This window comes from Vidua chalybeata, chromosome 15, assembly GCF_026979565.1.
Source record: "Vidua chalybeata isolate OUT-0048 chromosome 15, bVidCha1 merged haplotype, whole genome shotgun sequence".
NCBI lineage: Eukaryota > Metazoa > Chordata > Aves > Passeriformes > Viduidae > Vidua > Vidua chalybeata.
The window spans coordinates 13,197,720-13,219,638 of record NC_071544.1 but is presented as its reverse complement, the minus strand read 5'-3'; the positions used below and the strand labels follow the sequence as shown (position 1 = coordinate 13,219,638).

At 47.0% G+C, this 21,919-nt stretch overlaps 2 protein-coding genes across 7 annotated transcripts in view; one reads left to right on the top strand and one right to left on the bottom strand.

Annotated features, from left to right (window-relative positions):
- Positions 1–74: 74 nt before the first annotated feature.
- Positions 75–16,600, top strand: FAXDC2 (fatty acid hydroxylase domain containing 2). Of its 5 annotated transcripts, none has more exons than XM_053956198.1 (11): positions 75–370; positions 3,910–4,018; positions 6,650–6,708; positions 7,825–7,872; positions 10,160–10,251; positions 10,352–10,449; positions 11,156–11,277; positions 11,582–11,787; positions 12,724–12,829; positions 13,885–14,051; positions 14,993–16,600. In XM_053956198.1, the coding sequence occupies exons 4-11, from the start codon at positions 7,825–7,827 to the stop codon at positions 15,147–15,149; spliced, it is 996 nt and encodes a 331-aa protein (XP_053812173.1). In that variant the 5' UTR covers positions 75–370; positions 3,910–4,018; positions 6,650–6,708; the 3' UTR covers positions 15,150–16,600. The 5 variants fall into 5 exon arrangements, with proteins under 5 accessions (XP_053812173.1, XP_053812171.1, XP_053812172.1 ...); XM_053956196.1 differs by having other exon boundaries at positions 3,901–4,018; XM_053956197.1 differs by having other exon boundaries at positions 3,890–4,018.
- The window catches only part of LARP1 (La ribonucleoprotein 1, translational regulator), a 45,822-nt gene continuing 40,204 nt past the window's right edge, over positions 16,302–21,919 (bottom strand). For both annotated transcript variants that reach the window (XM_053956192.1, XM_053956193.1), the window contains exon 20: positions 16,302–21,889. In XM_053956192.1, the coding sequence (XP_053812167.1) occupies positions 21,668–21,889 (222 nt within the window). In that variant the 3' untranslated portion in view covers positions 16,302–21,667. The remainder of the gene's footprint in view (positions 21,890–21,919) is intronic.

Here is a 21,919-nt window from a genome sequence, read left to right as displayed (position 1 = left end):
CGCGACGGGGCGGGGGAGGGGGCGGGTACGTTAGTGCGCGCGGCCGCCGTGCCCGCGCCGCGCATGCGCCCAGCCCTGGCCGGCTGGTGCTTCTCCTCCTCCTGCGCCCCCCGCAATGCAGCTATTGGGCTCGCCCGGGCTCCCCGCGCTGCCAGCGGCGGGCGAGTCCAAACTCCGCGGGCGGGGGGGGGGGGAAGCTGGGTGCCGCCGCTCCCTGAGGGAGGCGTCGCCATAACGCCCACCGGGGCTGGGGTGGGCTTCCAGCATGGGGAGCCCCCAGCACCCCGATCCCTTGGGACACGGGCTGCGCCGGGCCCTGGCTGAGCGTCCCCGAAAGAAGCAGCGGCCGCCCCTCCCTCACCAAGGGGAGGTGAGGGGGTCCCCGGGTCGGGGTTAGGCCCGAGCCCCCCCGGGCTCCCAGGCCGCGGGCGCGCAGGGTGGGAGTGGGATGAGGGTTTGTTTGCCAAGGGGGATTTCCTAAAGCCCAGAGAGCAACCGCTGCTGTCCTGGCACGCGTTGCTCCTACGGTGTAGTGCGTATCAAGCCCATTAATGGAGCAAGTTCTGCTTCTTCCTGCAGGAGTTTAGAAGTCATTTAAGTCCCTACTTCACCTGCAGACTTTTAGTCTGGCTTCTCCTGTTCCAGGAATGGAATTTAAATTACGTTAGCAACAGAAGGTTGTAGCTGGTACAGCAGCTACTGCTTGTGTAACACGGCTGCCAACACTTGCTTTGCTGGCTCATGCTGATGGCAGGCAATTCATTTGGAAGCTCGTCTACTAATTAAACTTAGATCGTATTTCCTTTATTTTAGACTACCATCCTTCTGGACGGGGTTGCATCTGTTGTAAAATATCTATGCATCTATAAAATATCTATAAAATATGTGTCTCTATAAATATATATGTTCTGGTACTGGATTGTCTGCCCACCATATGGGAGACTTTCCCTGAATCTCGGCTACTTGCCCAGCATTTTGATCAAAGTATCTGCAAAAGCAGATATTGGTATCTTTCAGTGTCTCAGGTTTAATGTTCATGCCTCAGCAGAAATGTTGCCTTTAGAAAAGAAGAGGGTTTTTCAAGTGTTGCTGTGTTGAGTGACCTTGCTGCTGTCAGCATCTTGGTACATTCCCTTTATTGAGCATTATTTTGATTCAGAGTTTATCTTCAGGGATGGTAGAGAGTTACTGTTTTGCCTTATCTCTGCGGTCTCTGGTGTTGTGCAATTTATGCAACATGCAATATGCTACACTGCCAGAAAGTAACCACCTTTCTGCCTGTGGTCAGCTGAGTCTGGGGTTTTGTTCAAGGAAATCTGTGTTGTTAGCAGGGAAATTCAGCAGGCTGGATTACAGCACCCTGTAAATATAAGGTGAAATTTTTATTTCCCAAAAGAGTTCAGAGTCGTTTTTCTTGCTCGTAAACCCGGCACTCGAAGGGATGTTGAATCCAGGGGAAAAGGGAGGATGCATCTCCTCAGGCCACTGTAAATATCTGTGCCTTGGTACTGTAATAAAAATGTGTTGCAGGCAATAATCACCTGTGATAAATTGCATTTGTAGTGTGTAAAAATTTGTCTGTAAAAAAAAGCTGTTCAAGGATGTTTGCAAGCACTGGAGACGCGTTTTGCTTGATGAGATTAGAATTTTTTTCAAACATGACATGGCTAATAAAGATTCAGAATAGCTGGAAGAGGCACCCTGCTCTGTAAAAAGTCCCATCATTTCTGTATTTGGAGGTTACCAAGGTTGCCTCCAGCTCCAGCACTCCAAAGCAAGTCTTGAAGAGTCCTCACATCTACACATGAGAGTAGAGCTGCATTATAAGGTGGAATAAAGGTCTTTAGCTCAACATTTTCACACTGGGCAGCTTGAGCTGCATGTCCTGTCGTGCGTTTTCTTTAGAGCTTGCTCACAGTGCCACAAGAAAACGTACTTGTGGGAATCCTGAAAGGTGAATTTATGTTTTCCTCACCCTTCTGTTGTTCCACAGGTGCTCCCAAAGCAGCCGCTGCAGTGCTAGGTGGTGGCACACGTGCCCTGGCAGAGGGTGAGAAGTCTGGTTCAGAATGCAGGGAATTAGGCAGTGGGTGATGTGTGCCAAGTTCAGATTCCTCTTCAGCCTTAGAGGAGCTACCAGTATGGGCTTGTCCAGTGCCCTGAAAGATACTTCATAGATTTTCCCCTGTTCCTCTCAAACAGTGACACAACCAGTGACTGTTAAAAAAACTCTGGGGAGTGAACGAAGTTGTGTTAGGAAGTGTCTGATCAAAAAGCTTTTTTTGCTGAGAAGAAATCAGACTTCTTGCATGGCTCAGCAAAGATTGCAGCAGCATTGGAGTGTCTGTGGTGGAGACACCAGCACAGGGCAGCCAGCAGGCAGAAGCAGCAGTTTGATTCGTGACAACCTGTGCTAGACACAAAATTGCAGCAGAAGTTAAATGGCATTTACAACCCTATGACTAATGTGCTGAGTTGTCCCTATGGGTATGAATATTTCAGAGATCACCCATGCTGGAATTGAGCAGTGGTTCAAAAGGAACACTGATGTCTGAAATTCACTCTTATCAAATACTATTGGCTGTTGGATGAACAGCCCTCCCCCTGCAAGCTCAAATCTAAGGATCAGCTGAGGACATTATCCTTATGGCACCCCTCTCTTGAGATGCTCATTTCCACTTCCTCCTCTGCACGTGAGTAAATAGTTTGAAGGAATCACGTTCCTCTCCGTTGAGCCTGCTCTGTCTGATAAATACCAGTTAGTAGCAACAGCAAAGAACTACAACTTCTGTCCCTACCGGGGAATAGTTGGAATTAGTCAAGAGAAAGTGACGATGGAAACAGTAACAGTGTTAAACGCTGTTCACTCTTGCAGAGCTCTCTGCAGTTCCAGCTCTGCTGGCACGAGGTGTTACAGAGGAAGAGTGTGTGTTGCTTCACCTGTGAAGGGCAAACAAGGCTAACTGTGAGGCAGAGGTAGTATTCCCTATTTTTCCTCCTGTGGAAAAAGAGATCTGGAAAAGTTGTGATAGTAACACCTTCAGTTCTCAGAGCTTCGTTTTTAACAGGGCACTATTTATGGGCTAAGTAACAGATTGGGGCCACATTTGCATAAGAAAGATCGATGCTGCTGTAAATTACATCTTGCTCTCTGCAATACCATAATTACACACTGTATGGTCTGTAAACATCATGTTTAAAGACAACTGAGCCCAAGCACATGCTAACCTATGTGTGTCTTCATCTTACCCATGCAAGCAAAGCCTGTTACTGGTTGAAGGCACTGTGTAGCAACAGAGTTGGAGTAATTTTTAGATTTAGTACAACAGGATTAAAACTGGACTGCCGGGTTTTTGCCAAATTCCACAGTAACCCTTATTGCTTTTAACAAATACACCTTTGACCCATTCAGTTGCACTGGCAGTAGCTATTTTGTGCTCCAACCATGAGTTAGTGAATTATAAAAACTACTTACCTTTAGGGTGTTGGTGGCTTTTTTATTCTCAGGTACAACGATGAAAAACTTACCTGCAGAATCAATGTATTCCACGTGCTTAACTGAGTAACAGCATGCACATACACACGGGGAACACTGCCAGCACTAACAGTGACATGGCACTGGCTTCACATGACTTGTCTGGGAGGGGACAGGCAGCTCCTGCTTGGAAACACACCCCCATTGCCCTTGCCTAAACCCTCATAAAGTTTCGACAGCAGTTGTGAAAAGTGAGGAGTTGAACTCTGCTCTGAACAGACAAAAAGACCTCTCCTAGGCTACCATCAGCAGGTGGTGAGCAAAGAACAGGCAGCCAGAGTTCAAGGGTGCTTGAAAAGATATGATGGAGTCTTTGAGGAAGTCATTAAAAGGCAATGTCATGTCTGTGTGAAGTCCATTGTCAGCTTTTCTAGGAACGGGTTCCCCTAAAACCGTGCAGTGCTTGGTAGGACTTCAAACACCACGGCTGGTCCTGTGTCTGTCCACACAGAGTGGCTGATATGCAGCTGTTCAGGTGACCAGGTAAGTGGTCCTGTGTTTTTTGTTCTGTATGTTCTGTACTTTCACAGCCTTTGCTCTCCCAGGAGCAGTTTTCCACTGTCTGTGCCATATAAAGGTTGATTTCAGTGAAGTAAGACCTACACCAGAGGCTTCAGGAGGAAGGCACGAGGAATCCCAAGGAGCTGGGGTGGGCAGCCAGTCCATCACAGCACATGGAGCTGTTCTGAGCTGTGCCTGCCGTGCAGGTCTGTGGCTGGTGGCAGAAGGATGCAGTGCAGTGGGTGCAGTACAGGGAAGGGGCACCTGTGCTGCCTCAGCTTGAGGCTGTCTGGGCACCAGAAGTAGAAGAGAACAGCAGGCATGGAGCATAAATAATAATTCACATGTAAGAAAGAAAAAGTAAAAAAATGCAGCAGGGTTTTTTTCAGATTATACTCAGATTGTATTGAACATTATATTATGTATTATATTGAGCATTTTAAAACATGACTTAGACAAGCTAGCTTTTTTTTCAGTACCAGAAGTGAAAAATTCAATGAAAACAAGATCTGTGACTTAATGAACAGTTTTTGAGCAAATTAAGTTACACATTGAAATAATAATATTAAAAAATGTATTAGAATTCTTGTTTGACTAGTGTATGTTTCCCCTTTAATGTCAAGAGACTGATTGGAAAAGCAATTACTTTTACTCTAGGGTTGAGAATTTGCTTTGGATCAAATTTTGTGTTATCTAATTCAAAATAACTGTAAAGGAACTTTTTTTTTAAGCAGTAGTGGTTCTAGCTGATATTTGGAAATAGCTGCAGGCAGCTGAGAGCTTCAGTGGTTGATTTGGGGCTGTAAAATATGCCAACATGAGAGCAGTGCCAAGCAGCTGAATGACTTTTTTGTTTGCTGAAACAGCCATGGTTACATTAATGGTTTTTAAATGTATTTGGTGTATTCTGAATCAGGGGAGACATTACACAATAAAAAAAGAGTAGGTAATGAGATGTTGGGGAAAACCTACTCTATCCAATTTTTCCTGGGTTTAATGTAAATAATGTAAAATTTTATCCTGAAAAGAGGCTTAATAAAGGCAGTGTTCTGAAACAGAGGGTAAGCAGATGTGGCAGCACTGCTTTGAAGTAGAAGTCTTTGCCCAAGCCAGCCTTCTGTCATAAATTGATTATTTTTAAAAGGGTACTAGAAATGTGATTGTAATTTTGACTCTTTCCTAAATGCACATAATATGTGACTCAATCAAGTAATAGCTCCTTCTCCTAAAAACTCAAAGCAGAGTCACATTTTCTATAGTGCTGTGCTCTGGAACTCTTCACATGCAAAGGTTCAGCAGGTTTGAGTCAGCTCTGCTGGATGGAGGAAGCTCTGGAGGATCAGCCTTCCAGCTCAGTGAAGTTCCCCTTTCACATCTGCCTCTCCTAATCTAATGTTGTCTGCTACAAAGTCGTCAGAGCAGAATAATCTCTTTAACCACAGAAAACTATGGCCAGCACTATTTACTTTATTGTCCCAGCAGAATAATTGGATATTGCTCTTTTCAGCTCCCTACTGGGTGGTTGTAAAGATGGGGATGTGCACAGCCTAAGAGCAAATAATAGGAGTTATAATAAAAAAAAATTCCATGTGGAAAAAACTTACAGTGAAGGCTGTCAAATACTGGAACTGATTTCCCAGAGAAGCTGTGAAATCTCCCTCTGTGCAGACACAGAGCTGTTCAAAGCTCTGAACAACCTGTTAAGAAAGCTGGAACGGAGCAAAGCCTCAAAGGAATGGATTATTCAAGCCTTACATATTTCAAGTTTTAGTAGTGTTTTCTTGGAGGCAGTGGGCACACCTGCCCTGAGAGGACCTGTGGGACAAGATGTGCATGTAGTGGATGTTATGTAACAGACGTGATTACAAGGTCTTTTAAAAATTAAGATTGATTTAAATTTGGCCTGTGGCCTGTTCTTTATGCTGTTCTCTTTTTGGTTGTTTCTTATGTGTATTCTTCATCAGATATATTAGAGTTCAGCTGTATTTTATCAATAAAGTTGTGATTGGCAAGCAATGTATGAGAGGAAAAGCAAATCCCACAGACTGGCTGTGGTAGCTCACGAAGTGCAGTAGTGAGGAGCTCTGTCTGGGGAAGGACAGGAAGCCCTGGGACACTGCAGATTCCCCAGTACATTCTCATTTTAAGCAATAGCATTTTAGGGCACCTCTCACACTACCTTTTTTGGCCAAGGGACACAAAGTGAAATTGGATTTGGTTTCTTTTTAAGGCTGCTACCAAAACTTAGCATTTCCCATAGGAGTACCTCCAGCCCTAGTATTGAAATACAGAGTTGGGAGTTGGCCTCAGAGTTTCAAGTTTCAAATCCCTTTTTGCCTTATTTTTCTTTTTTCCTTCTCAGAACTGTCTAACATCAGTTTCTTCCACTAAACTGTGTGCTATGGTGGGCTGGTCTTGCTCTTTTGTGTCTGTGAGTAAGCAGGAAGGTGTCTAATTTTACTATCTCATGCCCTTTGACCTGCATACTAATATGTAAAGTAACAGAGCTGGGAACACCTGTCAATAAACAGAGTTGTATTTGTAAGAACATACCCAGAAGGCTATAATTTCAAATCTAAACCTCCTGACTAATACAGGATTTCTTTTTGACAGTTTATTCCTCCTTTCTGAAAAGCTGCAAGCCTCCCAAGAGGCTTCCCTCCATCATCAAGGTAATAGAATATCATCTTCCTAATGAGTAATTTTCCAACTGTTTGTATCCTAGAAAAGAACGTTTGAACCTTCTCTGTGCCTTTGTATTTTAGGTAACAGTTTGGCTGTGCTTGAATATTCTGCTGAGTAGGGAAAGCAAAATGGATTAAGTTCTGCAATCCTCAGTAATCTGGCTGTCATGTTACTAGAAGTTGTGTGTTTGTTCTTAAAGACCATGTGAAACCAAGAAAATATTAAGGAATGTTTTGTTAACTTTTGCTAATTATATTTGATTATAAGACTGCAGAAATATAAAAACAACTATGCAATAATCCCTAGGGCAGCCAGAACATGGCCTGAAATGCAGATCCCTTTATGGCTATGGCCAGCAGTGAAGTCCCAGCAGCTACTCAAACCTTGGGTTTGATAGATTTTTAAAATTTCTTTTAACAAAACCATCAACAAAGGGTCAAGCCAGAGCCAAATGCAGGGAGATTCATTATGAGACAGCCACATGCCCACTTAGGACTTTAACTCTCTATGTGACCATAGCAGGACTTGAAGCAAAGATTATTTTCTTACTTATCATGTTCTTAAACTGTAACTCAGTTTGAGTGAAGGCTGTGGGGCTCTATTGTGTTAACTCTCTGTGGCCCAAACTCAATTTGTTTTCATCCCTGTTTGTTTAATTGCATGTTGTAATTATGGAAGAACATATGTCCCACATTTTTATCATTTCCTTACAGCCTGGGAAGGGCTGGAGTAGCTACTGGGTGCTGCAGTGTATTCCTGGGCCAGATCAAGGGAGGAAGTCTTACCACAACACACCACTGACACAAGCAAAACTTTGGTTTTGGCTGTTCTCCCATTTTTCCTTGTTTTCCTTGCATCCCTGTTAATCTTCTGGGACACTACTAACTCCTCAAGATATAAGGGCATTTTTCTTCTCAAGAACTCAGCCTTTCTCCATGGCCAACACACGAAGGATGGAGCAGGACAGGACATGGCACAGAGAGCAAATATTTTACACTTTTAGCACTGAACAGCAAGTGGAGGTGATTTGCTGTTGTCTGCATCATATTCTGTGACTCTCCAGCTGGCCAAGGTTCACTTACTTAGATCACCTTTTATTTCAGATGGAAACAGACTCTGGATATTCCTCCACCACTGAGCTGCAGAAGCAGGTAAAGGCTCAAGCTCATCGTTTGTCATGCAGGTGCTTTGTAAGGTTGAATGTGTTGAATCATCTTCTAAGAGAAGTGACAGACACATCCTCATTCCGAACATTTTTGCATAATTAGGAGCTCATCTCTTATCACGAAAGCAACACTTCCCCAGCATTTTTCCCTTCCAGTGTACTGCATCTGCAGCAGCAAGTGGGGAAGGACCTGTTATCTATGCATTCCTGGCAAGAACCCACCACAGTCCCCCATAAACAGAAGCTGTGCCACCTCACTGGGCCTGGTCCTCAGAGTGGTCCTGCTAAGCTCTTATGGCCAGCTGATATGCCCCAGTCTCTTTACCTTGCCAGCAGCAGCCCTGTTCTGCACTTAAGGAATTTGCCAACTTCTACAAGCACTTTAAGAGCAAGAATCCATGAATTAGTTTGGAAACTACTGTGCTGTAGCTGTTGGCATGAGGAGAAACAGGGTATTAAGCACTTGGACTTGATGAACAAGATTTTTTTTCTATGTAAACTTCTCTACTTCTACATCTCATGTAATTATAGTGTGTGGGATTAATGTAATCACTTCATCATACACAATAAAAACACAGCCTTAAAACAAGACAGTTTCTAGCCAAAGGGCTGTTAAAATAGCTGAAGTGCTGAACTTTAGCTCCTCTCTGTCCTGTCTCAAAGCAGGACATGCACAGTGTCTGTGACTATTAGGAGTTACAAAGGTTTGAAACTCTTGAGCTGGAGGATGTTAAAGCAACTGAAACCTTATTTGGGCTAACTGGAAATTCTAACATTTGTAAGACAGAATTTTTGTTTGGTATGCTCTTCATCCCAGGAGAAAAACGATTTATAGGATACGAGTCTGTTAAAAAGCTCAAAGCTTTCTAAAACTTCTGTAACTTTTTTTTTTTTTTTCTAAAGAATATGTAAGTGATGGTCTGGGGTCTAAAGATTAAAAAAGTCTTACATTAGCATACATGGGGCATAACATGGATGCAGCTGGAATTATGAAACTGCTAAGAGAGCAAATCTCTGGTCCAGGATCCAGCAGGCACTGTCTGATGCTGGAGGAGAGGCTTTTGCCAGCCTGGCATTTGCACTTCAGTACCCCCAGTAATAACAGTGGCAGCTGATTGCACTGCTCTCATATAAACCCATAGGGTTCACAAATATCAAACTGTAGGACAAGAGTCCTGTCAGTTTCTTCCTCCCTATCTGCTTTTTCGATTAAAAAAAAAAAAAAAAAAAGGAGGTGATAGGAGGAACTAGTTGGTTGTTTGTTTTAATAGTGAATGTTTCAGTGCTAAAGCAAAGTTCTGTCCTGGGACAAATAAATATTGCTTATAAGTCCTGGGCCACATTTAATGTTCTGTAGCTGTTACAAAATCTAAAAGCCATGTAAAGAGGATTCCTTTATCTTGCATTACCCTAAATCACCTGCATTTGGCATTTCTCAGAGCTGCCTCTCTTGTTTGTCCTCTCTGACAGGAGGTGAGCAGGACAGCAGCTATGAATCACACTGTTTTCACTCCAGTCTGTTTGTGCTGCACAACACCACAGTTAAAAAACAGGAAGGAAGAGGAATGAAGAAGACAATAGCTGGTTATTATACTATTGCATTGATTTTTTAAAAAACATTTACATTGCAGATAGATATAATTCATATTCACTCACGAAAATCAAATTAATTGCGCTCCAGAACCAATTCCAACTTGGACTACTCCAAAAGACAGATCATTAATTATAAATTTGTTGTATATTTGCTAAACATCTTTGTTTTGAATATTTAAATATTCAAATATATTGAATACTGGTTTTTGAATATACTTATTCCTGTTAACCAGGTCATCTGAGCACAGCAATTCTTGACTGCTGTGGGGAGAAAACACTGCATCCTGGGAGGGAGAAAATACTGAGGGAGGGAGGTGCTGAGATGGAGCACATTCCTTATTGCTCAGTGTTCCTTTCCCACTGCTCTGAGTTATCCAGAACCAAACACTATAGCCCTCCAGGTACTGAGCAATATGCCAAATAGAGAGGGAAAAAAATCAGTGGTCCTTTCTCTCCCTTTGGTTACTCCAATGAAATTCCACATCAGTCATGCACCAGATCTCTGTAAGCATGACAGATGGATGATCATACACAATATCCCACAACAGCTTTGTTATTGTGTTCTTCAGAGTGTGTGTGAAGCAAAACAGGCCATCACAGGACTGCCTTCATCATTTCAAATACCAAAAATGCCAGGGCAGAACACAGCAGCACGTGCTTACTCTTGTTGCTTCTCACAGGGAAAGAAGCTCTCGGATGCCTTGAGGATCACTGCCTACGTCTTCAGTACAGGCCTGCTCATGTTCACTGCCTTAGTGAACACTGCTTCTTGGTAAGAATGTTCAAGCAAAGCAGCTTGAGGAGAAACTTTTCTGTGGAAAGGGGGAAAAGTGGATGAATAGATGGGCAACCAACCACTGTTATTCCCACAGGTTTATGCAGAATATAACTTTAGGCAATTTCTGGCAAACAGCATGGTTGGAGTTCTATGACCATATGGAGGGAGATGAGTGGACAATCTTCCTCGTTGGTGAGTTTTAACAATGCTTCTCAAGAGAAATCATCCATGTGTTACATATAAAAGGGAGACATGGACAAGCTTCCCAAACTCACTAATCCTCCCTCTGACAAGCACTGGCTTGGAAGGTACCCACAGGTGATGTGGTACAGCTGTTCTGCTTTTGGATGGGGTCACCATCAGGACCCTGTGCAGATTAAAAATCTGATCTTTTTCCTGCTTCTGAAATGGCTTCCCTGTGAAGACACTTTGCTCCTTGAGAACTGAATGACTCAGTAGAACTAATTACTAAAAATATAAGTAAATTTAGTGAATTCTACTCTTGCTGTAGTACTTACAAAACTCTTTTCTGTGATTAGCAGCTGGTGAACAGAACTGGTAGGGACCTTGCAAGGTTCTAGAGCAAGTCAACCTTATCCTACTTGGGTTTAAAAGCAACACAGGCCTCCCAGCCACCTAGAAAAGCCTTTTCTTAGCTTCAATTATGTCAAGTTTCAACCTCTGAGACATTTGTCTGCTCTAACCTCCTTCCCATTCTTTGATCTTACCTGGATGTCAGAATTTACCCATATTCCACTTCAAAGCATGTTGGGTCAGGGGACACACACCTGGCACATCTGGGTCCCAGCAACTGGGTACAGTGCCAGTGTATTTTGTTTCTGATTTAGCCATAGTTCCCAATTCATTCACACATCTCTGCCCTTTCCTCATGCCACAGGGGCTGCATTGGTGCCTGCACTTGCTTTCTGGGGCTTCAATGGAATCCTTCTGGTGGCTGATATAACAGGAAAGCCAACTTTCATTACTCGCTATCGCATTCAGCTGGGCAAGAATGATCCTGTAAGTACTTCTCGCTCTGCCTTTTCTGCTGGCTAAACACTTTCTGCAGTCTCTTAGGCCAGGAATGGGGAGAAGAACCTGTTATGCTTTCTCTTGCAACCAGATAGGATTCCAGGAGGATCAAGTCAAATCTTGTATACCCACTGCAGGGAGGAAGGCAGTTGTGGTATGAGGCTACTGATTGACTGCTTCTTAAAGAGCTGATCCCAAAACTAGCTGCCTACAAATCTTAAAGCTTTTCATCCTTCCAATTAAAACTGCATTGCTTCTTTCTTAGTCTCAAGTCCTGACTTCTCTTTTGCAGGTGGACAGAAAGAAACTGTGGAAAGCCATCTACACAGCGCTGGGTAATCAGTTCTTTGTCTCCTATCCCATGCTTGTGCCCATGTTCTACATCATGAAATGGTGGGAAAACACCTTCAGCAAGGAATTACCAACCTTCCAATGGTTTCTTGTGGAGCTAAGCATTTTTACTGTAGTAGAGGAAATTCTCTTCTATTATACACACAGGTGAGCTGAACACAGGAACAGGTGCTTGATTTTCCTCCATGCCTTTAAGATTATACTCATACCCTACAACAGCAATAATCCTCGTCCCTCTGTTCCACCAATCTTGTATTTATATGGGAAACCTTACAGGTCCTGAAATCCACCCTCACAACATGAGGCCTTGGTGCTGCCAGTGATTGTAGTAAACAAAAATGGGTAGAATTTTAAAGGTGGAACAGCTTAAATGCTAAGGAAGAAACAGAACAGGCAGTTTTTCACAGAAGCTGTAACCCAGCATTCTTTGAAAAGAACAAGACTGACTATCCTGAAAGACAAAAATATTAAGGGTCAGTGACTGATCTCTGTTCCCTTGTACAGCACTTACAAATCAGAGCCTGACTTCCAACACTGCAGGATTTCCAAACACTGACACCATCATTAGAGGACAGAACTAGAGCAAGGAAGACAAAAGAAGCAGAAGCAAGCACAGTAGAAGCAGAAGCAAGCACAAGATTTCTGAGTACTCTCAGAAATCTGTAGGTTTCCCTTTAGGACAAATGCACCCAAAAAAATGTAAATGCAGTTTTTTACCAAGGACCCATGGAACTGAAAATTCTGATTCTTTGACAGTTGCCAGTAGAAAAAGTCAAAACAGTGCAAGCATAAAGTGAGTATTCCCCTAATAGTACTCCCAGATTTGAGTAAATAAGTAATTCAGGGACTTTGATTTATGGGATTTATCTGGCCTGAGTTTATCATAAGCCAACAGACACATTAATTGAATAAGGGCTCAATACAAAGAGAGCAAAGGAAGCAAGGAGTCCTACACTCTTATTGCCAGCTGCTCTGAAATCTTTATGTTAGAGGAGACACAAGCAAGTCCCCTGCAGAAATTCTGTGTTCTGTTACTCCTTTTTTGCTGCGTTCAAAACCTGCCTTTCTGTTTCCTCTGCCTAGGCTTGTTCACCACCCAGTGCTGTATAAGCACATTCACAAGAAGCACCACGAGTGGACAGCCCCCATCGGTGTGGTCTCCATTTATGCTCACCCAATAGAGCACATAGTAAGTGGATTCTCCCATGGTCACCCTCCAGTTGCTGTGTGGAGTGTGATTTCCGTGGGGTGAGGTGGAATGGTAAGAGAAGAGAAGAAAACATGCCCTTAGGGGCTTCTTCCTTAGGAAGAGGAAGCTGAGCTGCATTGCCAAGAAGCTTGGCTCTTGGAGGCTTGCAGTAATTGTTTATACTGGACTCCAGTAGCTTTCAGAGCACAGATCCAAGGGCCTCCAGTAGATAAGGAACTGACTGGACAGGGCTTCCCATGAGCCCCAAGAGGACTGGGAGCACAGACAGTGCTTTCAGCAAGAGATATGAGACACTGCCTGAAGGATCGTGTGGACTTGGAAATCTGTCAGGATTTTTGTGGTGGTTGCTGGGATCAGTGTTTGCAAGGAATGTATCCCAACACCCCTCCAGCTGAGACTTCTCAGGAAAACACATCCCACCTTCAAAAGATTCCACTTCAAAATTCTGTCTCCTGTTACCAATAGTCCTGGGCTGCTCTGAGGGTCTCCCCAGCTGACAGTCTTTGGACAGCATAATGACTGAGGAGCCCAGCTGAGCTGTGCTGGGGCATGCAGCTGGGTCTGGGCAGCCAGAGCCATTTGTGCCACAGGCAGAACACAGTGAAGAGATGCAGCAGGGTTTGTCACATTGCTGTGTGTGTCTGCAGGCCATGCCCTTTCACAGTGAGGTTTCCTAAGAGCAGATTCAGCATTATTCCAAGGTGAAGCTGAAATTCACACCTCAGACTCCAGAGTGACTTACTGGAATCATGCTGTACTCACCCAGGGTTTGGAGTCATGTCTAACTTCTACTGCAGGCTTATGGAGTTTGGGCTATGACAATGGTTTGCAGTAGTAGAACTCTCTTATCTCTGTTATTACTTTTTGGATGATTATGTAACTTTAGTTAAGGTGTTTGCAGAGAGATCTTCTCCCCTTTACACTGTTTGCACAAAACAAACCAGTGTGATGGATCACCAGGTGACAATTCAGCTCCTAGAGGAGAGTCTGCTTGTAGTGGACCCATTAATGAGGTACTTTCTTCTCATTTCCAGGTCTCCAACACTCTGCCTGTCATGACTGGCCCAATGATCATGGGATCTCATATTGTTTCAATCTCAGCATGGTTCTCCATTGCTCTTGTAACAACAAGCATTTCTCACTGTGGCTACCACCTGCCCCTCCTGCCATCTCCAGAGTTCCACGACTTCCACCACCTCAAGTATGTCTGAGCACTGCTCAGCTTTCCATTCTCCTGCCTCTCTGCTGGCACCACTGGCAGGGAAAGCTCCTTTCTGAAGGTCGAGTGGGTTTGCCTAACTCATGCACCAGCAGAGCAGCTCTCCAGTTCACCTGAGAGCAGGCTGAGTGCTGCCAGTTCTTAGAGCAGTTAAACTGGGATTTCAGGGGATTCCATCCCTGTTAAGGACAGTTCTCTGCAAGGCTCTTCCTAGAAATTCAGAATACTGTTCATGTGATCTAAAGACAGAGGCAGGGCAAGGTCACACAGGTAAAATAAGTGAGCCTGCCTGTCTGTCCCTCTCCCATACACTGGGATCAGTGACACTGATCAGATTACACTTTGCCCAGACAATCACCATTAACCCTTCCTGACAGAGATTGTCAGCCTCCTGTGCTGGAGAGAGAGCAGTTGCAGCAGACTGTTTGAGGATACATACCTGAGCAGTGGAGAAACATTCCCATCTCCCAGTGTGCACTGCATTCAGACATGCTGCCCAGAGAAGTCTGCCCCTGCTGCAGAACCAGCCCAGGGGACACTTCAGTCACCACATGCCAGGACACGGATCACTGCAGAGCTGAGACACTGTGGGTGGAACAGCTGTGCCAACTGGAAGCACATCTGCTCCATATCCCAGGACAGCCAGGTCTTGAGAGCACGTGGGGCATGGTAGCGTGGGTGTCCAATGCTCCCACAGCTCTGAGCTGCCCAGGAGAAACAGCTGCTGCTCAGTGCCACCATTTCTGGGCAATGATGGCACCAGAGAGAAGCTGCACAAGGTTCACCCAGGCTTTGACAAAGCTGCCAGGAAGACTGGTGCAGGGGCAAAAATCCCATGGACATTATCTGGGCTCAGAAAGGAATGGAAAGGGCAAGGTAACCTCAGTAACTTCCAGTGATGTTTATCTGTGTTTGGTTCTCAGGTTCAACCAGTGCTATGGAGTGCTGGGAGTGCTGGATTTTCTGCACGGCACAGACAAAATGTTCAGACAGACCAAAGCCTTTGAGAGACACAAGGTCCTGCTCAGCCTCACACCACTCTCTGAAAGCATCCCAGAGCCACCCAAAAAAGACGAGTGAACCAGCCCAGCAGCTCTTGCCCAGCCTGGTGATGAGCAGAGTGGGAGACAATTATTTATGTCAAATAGTATTTTAATCAGGAAACAAATTCTTGTCCACACATAACAAATCATGAAGCTGAAGTTAAATATGCTGCTTTGGAACGACTGCACTTTGGCTGCCATTGTTTTCTAAGACATTCGCAAAACAACCTGCTCTAGAAATCTATTTTTGAAATGTAATGCTTTGTTTCTCTGTTACTTGTACTGTCCCTTGGTTCCAGCTGCCTGTGTATGAGCCAGGAGTGTTCTGGACCACATGGCTCAGGGGTTCTCATTATTAAGGTTTTAGCACCAGACTCCACAGGTGATTATTTGGCCTCTCTTGTCAGCACTCACTCTATGGAAACATCAAAGTCACTCCATCTATGTGTGATACAATTAAACCAGCTTTTGTGACTCAGAGCACCTGGGACACATGATGCAGCCCCATTGAAAATCCCTGGGGCCACAGCTTTAGAAACACCCCCCTGCACATGCAACAAGGGCCTGACTTCCTGTGAGCAGTTATGCACCAGAGGTAGTAGAGGGCTGAACTGGGTCTGCCACAGCCTCATCACTGATCCACAGACAGCTGCAAAGGGAGTTTCCCCTCGTGGGACATGGAAGGAGAGCTGGGAGCTGATGTGCTTCATGGCATCACCTCCTCCTGCTGAGTCTCACCTTGCTCCGAGATACAACCGAAATTCTAATAAATTCTAGAGATTTTCCAAGGAAAGCAGAGTCCCTGCTGTCCTAAGCTGTGTGGAGATTAAGGAACCCCTCTAAGAAAGGACCCAAGAAAGCAGCCCCCAGAACAATATGCACAAGTACCCACAGACCATCCAAGACACTGTAAATTCTCTCAAGGATCTTCCTAAGTCTCAGTCCTGCCTGGGGGCTTGGAAGAAAAACACATTTCCCCCAGTGCTAGAGCAGCCCCTCGAGGAACAGGCACACAGGGTTGACCTGTGCTGCAATGACCATTGGTCAGCCCAACCCTACCTGTGGAGCCAAAGTCACTTCCCCAGTGCTCTCTGGTCCCCACAACTGCACCAGGATGAACCCAGCCCAGTCACCCACCTACAGTTCCCTAGGGAGGGCAAGTCAGCAGAACAGAAAACCCAGGCACCACTGTCTTTTGAACTTTTTATTTTTATACATTTTTTTTGTATTAAAAAGGAAAAAGCATAATTACCACAAATTACAAAGGACTAAAGCATTACTAGAATAATGAATCACATCAGCCTAGAAAGCAGATACTCTGAATAATATTAATGTTATAATACAAGCTCTCATTCAAGTATTTTACATTTTTCTCTTTTCCTTTTATACGTGATGATGATCCTAGCACATGGGTCAAAGATTATGTACTATCGACAGAGATGGATCATGTACAGCAGGCCGTATTAACAAGATTTTCCTCCCAAGTGATACATGGTCTGTGATGAGTCATTTTAAGTTTGTCTCTACTATAAATGCAGCTGAAGAAGGTTGCACACACTCTCTAGTTTTGGGAAACAGAAGGCTGAGGTTGGACACATAGGGTTTGAGAAGGGCCAGCACATCGAACCATCACCCCCTTAGCTCCAGGCGAGCAAGCGGAAGGCTGCACTCGCTGGGATGCAGCTCAGTGGGTGTCTCTGAGCCACAGACCCAAAGCTTTCCAAGCCCAGTGGGACCAGGGCAGGCTGGGGGGGGGAAGACAGGGAGCAGGGCTGCAGCAGGGAGGCTTGAGGGACCAAGTGGTGCCAAGCACCCCCCCCCACGAGGGGCACCACTGGCACAAGCCACCCTGGTGCAGGGCTGACACCTGGGGAGAGAGCAGGAGGACAGCGTGGGGAACTGGAGGGACCCCAGCACACTCCACAGGGGCCAGCTGGCACCCAGGGCACTCCCTGCTCCTCTGGAGCTTCCCACCAAGGGGATGTGCTTGTCACAGATACATCGGTCCTATGTTCAAGTGTCTGTAGAAAGTGAAACTGTAAACTACTCCTGGAAATGCTGCCCTCCAGCCACCCGCTCCATACCACCGAGATGAACGTTTGTTTAGAAAAAGAAAAATGAAAGGAATTCTTTTATCTGTTACTTGTATTGGAATCTTTTAAAAAAAGTCAGTGAGGCATTTAACATCAAGTGTAACAACCCTCTCAAGAAGAGCCCAGCATCCATTTCAAACAGTTACAAGTGACATAACCAGCCTCAGAGACAGGAGACAATAAGCACTGCAAACACAGCTTGCTACATTTACAGTTTTCCTTTTTTTTTCTTTTTTTTCCTTTTGATAAAATAACTGGGAAGGCATTAACAGCTAGAAGGCCCCCTCTGCACTGCCACGTGGAACGTGGCAGGACACTGAGGTTAAACACATCAGTTTGTTACAGTACAACAATCAGTCCCCAGCAGGTGCTGAAACTCAGGGACCCCAAGGGCTACAGTGAGAAGGTGCCACCAGAGGTGCCAGGGGGGGCAGCAGAAGAGATGGATAGGCAAAACTAGAGCAGCAGCATCATTACTTTTAAAATTTTTTCCCCCAAATGAGCACAGCAAAGCAACAAAGCCTCCTCAAAAACACACTTTCCACCTCCACTCTGACCTCACACCACAGCTCTGTACCTGTTGCAGCCACCTGCATTCTAAAGACAAGTTAACCTCAGCAAGGAGGACCTCCTGAGAAGAGGGGCAGGATGAGGAATGCTCCCCTGACTCAGCCTCCCTCAGCCCTTCCAGAAGCAGCTGGGGCTCCCCCCAGGCTCTGCCAGTGGCTGGACACCAGCACTGAGCAGCCCTCGCGGGCTGTGGGACAATCAGCACTCACAGGAGCACGTGTGCAACCACTCAGTCCTCTAAAATTCAAAAAAGCACAACACATGGTGGAGGTGAGGCATCCAGACTAAAAGCAAGGCCTAACTCCCTCCTCTGCAGAAGGGCAAGAGCTTCCTCAAACACAAACCCCCTCTGGACAGCTGTCCCTTTATCCAGTGGGGACATGAGCCTCACTGCAGCCACTCGTGACCCAGCTGGGCACAGACCACGCACCTGGGAGCTCCCTGCCCTCTGCCAGCACGCACCCTGGCACGGAGTGGGAGGGAACAGTTCTGTGCTCCCTTCCCTGCAGGAAGACAGGTGTGAGCCAGCAGCAGCTGCCTCGGACTGTCACGTCCATCTTTGCTCTGTCCTGCCCACTGCTGTCCCATGGACAGCTAAACAAGGCACACGGTCCACAAACCTGGAGGGCGCTGGGACCACTGGGATTGCTCTTCTGACCCACCTTCCCCTGGGAGCACACATTAGTGTGACAAACCACTGACTTGGCAGAGGGGGAAGGGAAAACATTTCCATGCCAAGACTAGAGCCTCAGGATCAGAAATTAAAAATTATTTAAAATCAGTATTTTTGGAAATTCTCTGGGAAATGTCCTACCTCTTCTACAACCCAAGCAATTCCACAGTCTGCTCTACAAGCAACAACTCCATAGCAGCAGCTCATCCCTCCCCATTTCCTATGAATTTGTTGCTGAAACACAGACAATTGGCTTCAAGAGAGCCACGCACACACACCAACGAAAGGAGCACAGACACAGCAGCAATGATCACGTGTGGCACATCCAGACCTGCCTCCACTTGCAAACAACCAGCAACACATCTACAATGCCCTTGATTGACTCTCCAGCCTCCTCCTTCCCAAATGTGGGACAAACCCACCTCTAAACGTAACCTCAGAGATCTGACTCCAGCTCACAAGAGGGGAAATCCAGAGGTAACAGTCACGGCCACAGCACTGTACAAGTGTTACTTTTGCCCGTCTTGCCCAATTCCCACCCCACAACCCCAGAGCACTGCTGCCATAACGGAGATCCACGGCCTTGGATGGGCTCGCCTGCTGCAATCAGGCCTGTGAGTGGTACCAGCTGCAGGGTGACATGGCAGGGGTGGATGGACCAGGGCAGGATCACACCACCAGGAAACAGCCAAGTAGCAGCTCCCCAGCCTCTCAAACCCAGCTGTGCTTTCGATTCTAGCAGCAGTTCATGAAGCCACTCCAGTCAGACCAGCCCACCGGCCAACACAAAGGCGGCATCCTGGAGGCAGGGTCAGTTTGGGAAGTGATGGCCTCAGCCAGGACCCCACAAGCACCCACAGCCACTGCTGATGGACAGCTTGGCCGTGCTTCCCCTCTTGCTCCTGCTCTCAGTTCCTGGCTGCTCCCACCCACCCTGCAGCCACACAGGGACAGCCCTGGAGAGATGATGACTCCTCCCAGCTAAGAGACACAGCTCTGGATCAGCTGGATCCCTCGGGAAAACACTGTTCAGTACCAGCTTGGGACTTTGTAAAAAGGGCAACACAAGGATCTGCACCCTTTGAGTGGTGCATCACGTGCCCACTCCACACAGGAGCACAGCTCTGGAGCTCACAGGGATTGAGCCCGAGCCACAGCCAAGCCTGCTATCCCAGGGACCCAGCAGAAGGAGCACGGTGGCAGCAAGGCAAGCAGGTCTGATTGGAAAGGAACACGACTTTCCAGTGCTACCTCTGGAGCATCTCCAGACGTAGCACTGGACATCTCCGAGATCTCACACCTGACACATGCCCCTCACAAAGGATCCAGTGCACAGCCTGGGGAGGGTCTGCCCACCGAAGTCCACCTGGTGCTGGGTGTAAGGATGAATCAAGTAAATGCCACAGCAGCTCTGCAGTCACCCCCTGCCTCAGCTGAGTAAGGAGCTACATGGTGTCACCTCAGCCCTTGGAAATGCACAGGGACTGTGCCCTGAGTGGGAGACTCCATGCAGGCGCCTCCACAACACAACATACAAGGAAACCCAGGCGAGAGCTCTCCTGTGCCAGGCAGGTCCTGCTCAGCCCTTCTCAAGTCCCACCAGCAGCCCTGAGCCAGTGACTGCTGTGGGACAGCTTTCCCAGGGCTGCCTCACTCCCTGTCAGGCTACAGCAGAAGCAGCCCTCGCTCACAGCCAGGACCAGTCCCCCCAGCTGCTGTGACAATCTCCCTGCTCACTCCCCAACCAGGCTGGAAGCACAGACAGGAGCAGAGCCACCTCCTGCCCAGGGAGGGCTGGGGGTGCGAGCAAGGCCATGACAGGAACAGTCGCTGTGGCGGGACAAGGCTGCCGTGGCACCAGCACAGGGCTGCGACTACAGCGTGAGCACGAGTCTTGGCTGTGACTGCCCTCAGCCCCTGCCCAGGAGACTCGGGCCTGGCAGGGAGGCTCCGTGACGGGGGGAGGCATCCGAGCGAGCTGCGGGGTCAGAGGAAAGGCCGCAGGGAAGATCAGCTCGGCAGCAATGCCGTGAGGAGTCTCTGGGCCTGGGGGGAGCCAAGAGCCCAGTGCACCCCAGGGTGCAGGAAGCAAACAAGCCTCCCCGCTCCAGCTCCACCATAAGGCAACTTTTTTTTGTGTGTTTTTGGGGTTTTTTGTTGGTTTTTTTTTTTCCTTTTTTTTCTTCAGTAATATTTCCAAGGAAGAAAGCAAAGGGGGATGTGTCTTTTTTTAAAGAGTTTTTCTGTTGTTGTTTTAGAGGGGTTTGTGGGTTTTTTTTTTTCTTTTTGTTATGTCATTTTTTCCAAGGGAAAAGGAAGAGAAAAGCTCCTTCAGCAAAGTCCTGTCTTTGCAAGTGATGGGCATTCCTGGGGCAGCGGGTACACCGTCCACACAGGCTCGAGTCCAGGTGCCTGCCAGCCTCCCAACCAGCCATCCTCGCAGGAAGGAGTCAGAACAAGCCTATCCTTGGCAAAGGTCCTTTGGTTGACTTCCAAATTGTCCGTGACAGAAGGGAGAGGTGGACAGAGGGAGAGCCAGACCCTCGGGAAGGTGAAGACGCTGGGGAGAAGGGAGCGGGGAGAACGAACAGGGCGATGCTCCTGTCAGAGGTCGGTGTTGGAGGCACCGCCGCACGTGGAATGGGAGACGCCAGCCGGGTCAGAGATCAGAGGCTCCGCAGCATCGTCACACGCTGTGGCTTCGGTCCCCCACTGGGGAACCTCGCTCCTCCGAGCTTCCTGAGCGGCTGCCCCGCCATCCGAGGGGGACACAGAGGGGACTCGTTGGGGCCACACAGAGCAGACTTGTTTTGGTAAATCCAGACGAACTTCTAGCAATAATTTAAAACTTGATATATATATATAATAATAAAAAAATCTCCCCTTTCCAACCCAGCCAGAACACATTTTTTTGAAGAGACACTAAGACATGAGTGTGTGCACAGGAGGAGAGAGAAGGGAAAGGTTGGGTCTGCTGGGAGCGGGTCTGGCTCTGGTCAGGGTAGTAATAGCAAAATGGTGTTTTGGATGCAGATCGTCTTTGCTTTCCAGCCACAAGAGAAGAAAATCGTGTGCGTTGAAGTTTCTCCCAAGCAGCCTATTCCTGCGAACCCACCTTCCAGCTCCCTTCCTGTCCCACCCCCTCACGTCTGCCCTTCTCTGAGCCATTCCCCACCAACCCACCCCACCCCCCGGCAGGAAGCGGACGCTGCAGCCTCTCTACTTCCCCACTGTCTGCGACTCTGCAGCTGATGGGGCAGGGGATTGCTGGCTCAGGTTTTTGGCATCCTCTTGTGCAGGCTGGCTGGGTGAGGCGTGGGCTTGGCTGGATGGGCACTGGCTGACCGTTTTGCTGGAAGACTGGGATGGGTAGCGCTTCCTGCCATCTGCCCCTGACGTCGTAGGGTATCTCTTGTGTCCACCTTCTTCCCCCATGGGTGGCTGGAAGAGAAGCACCCCAGTATCAGTACA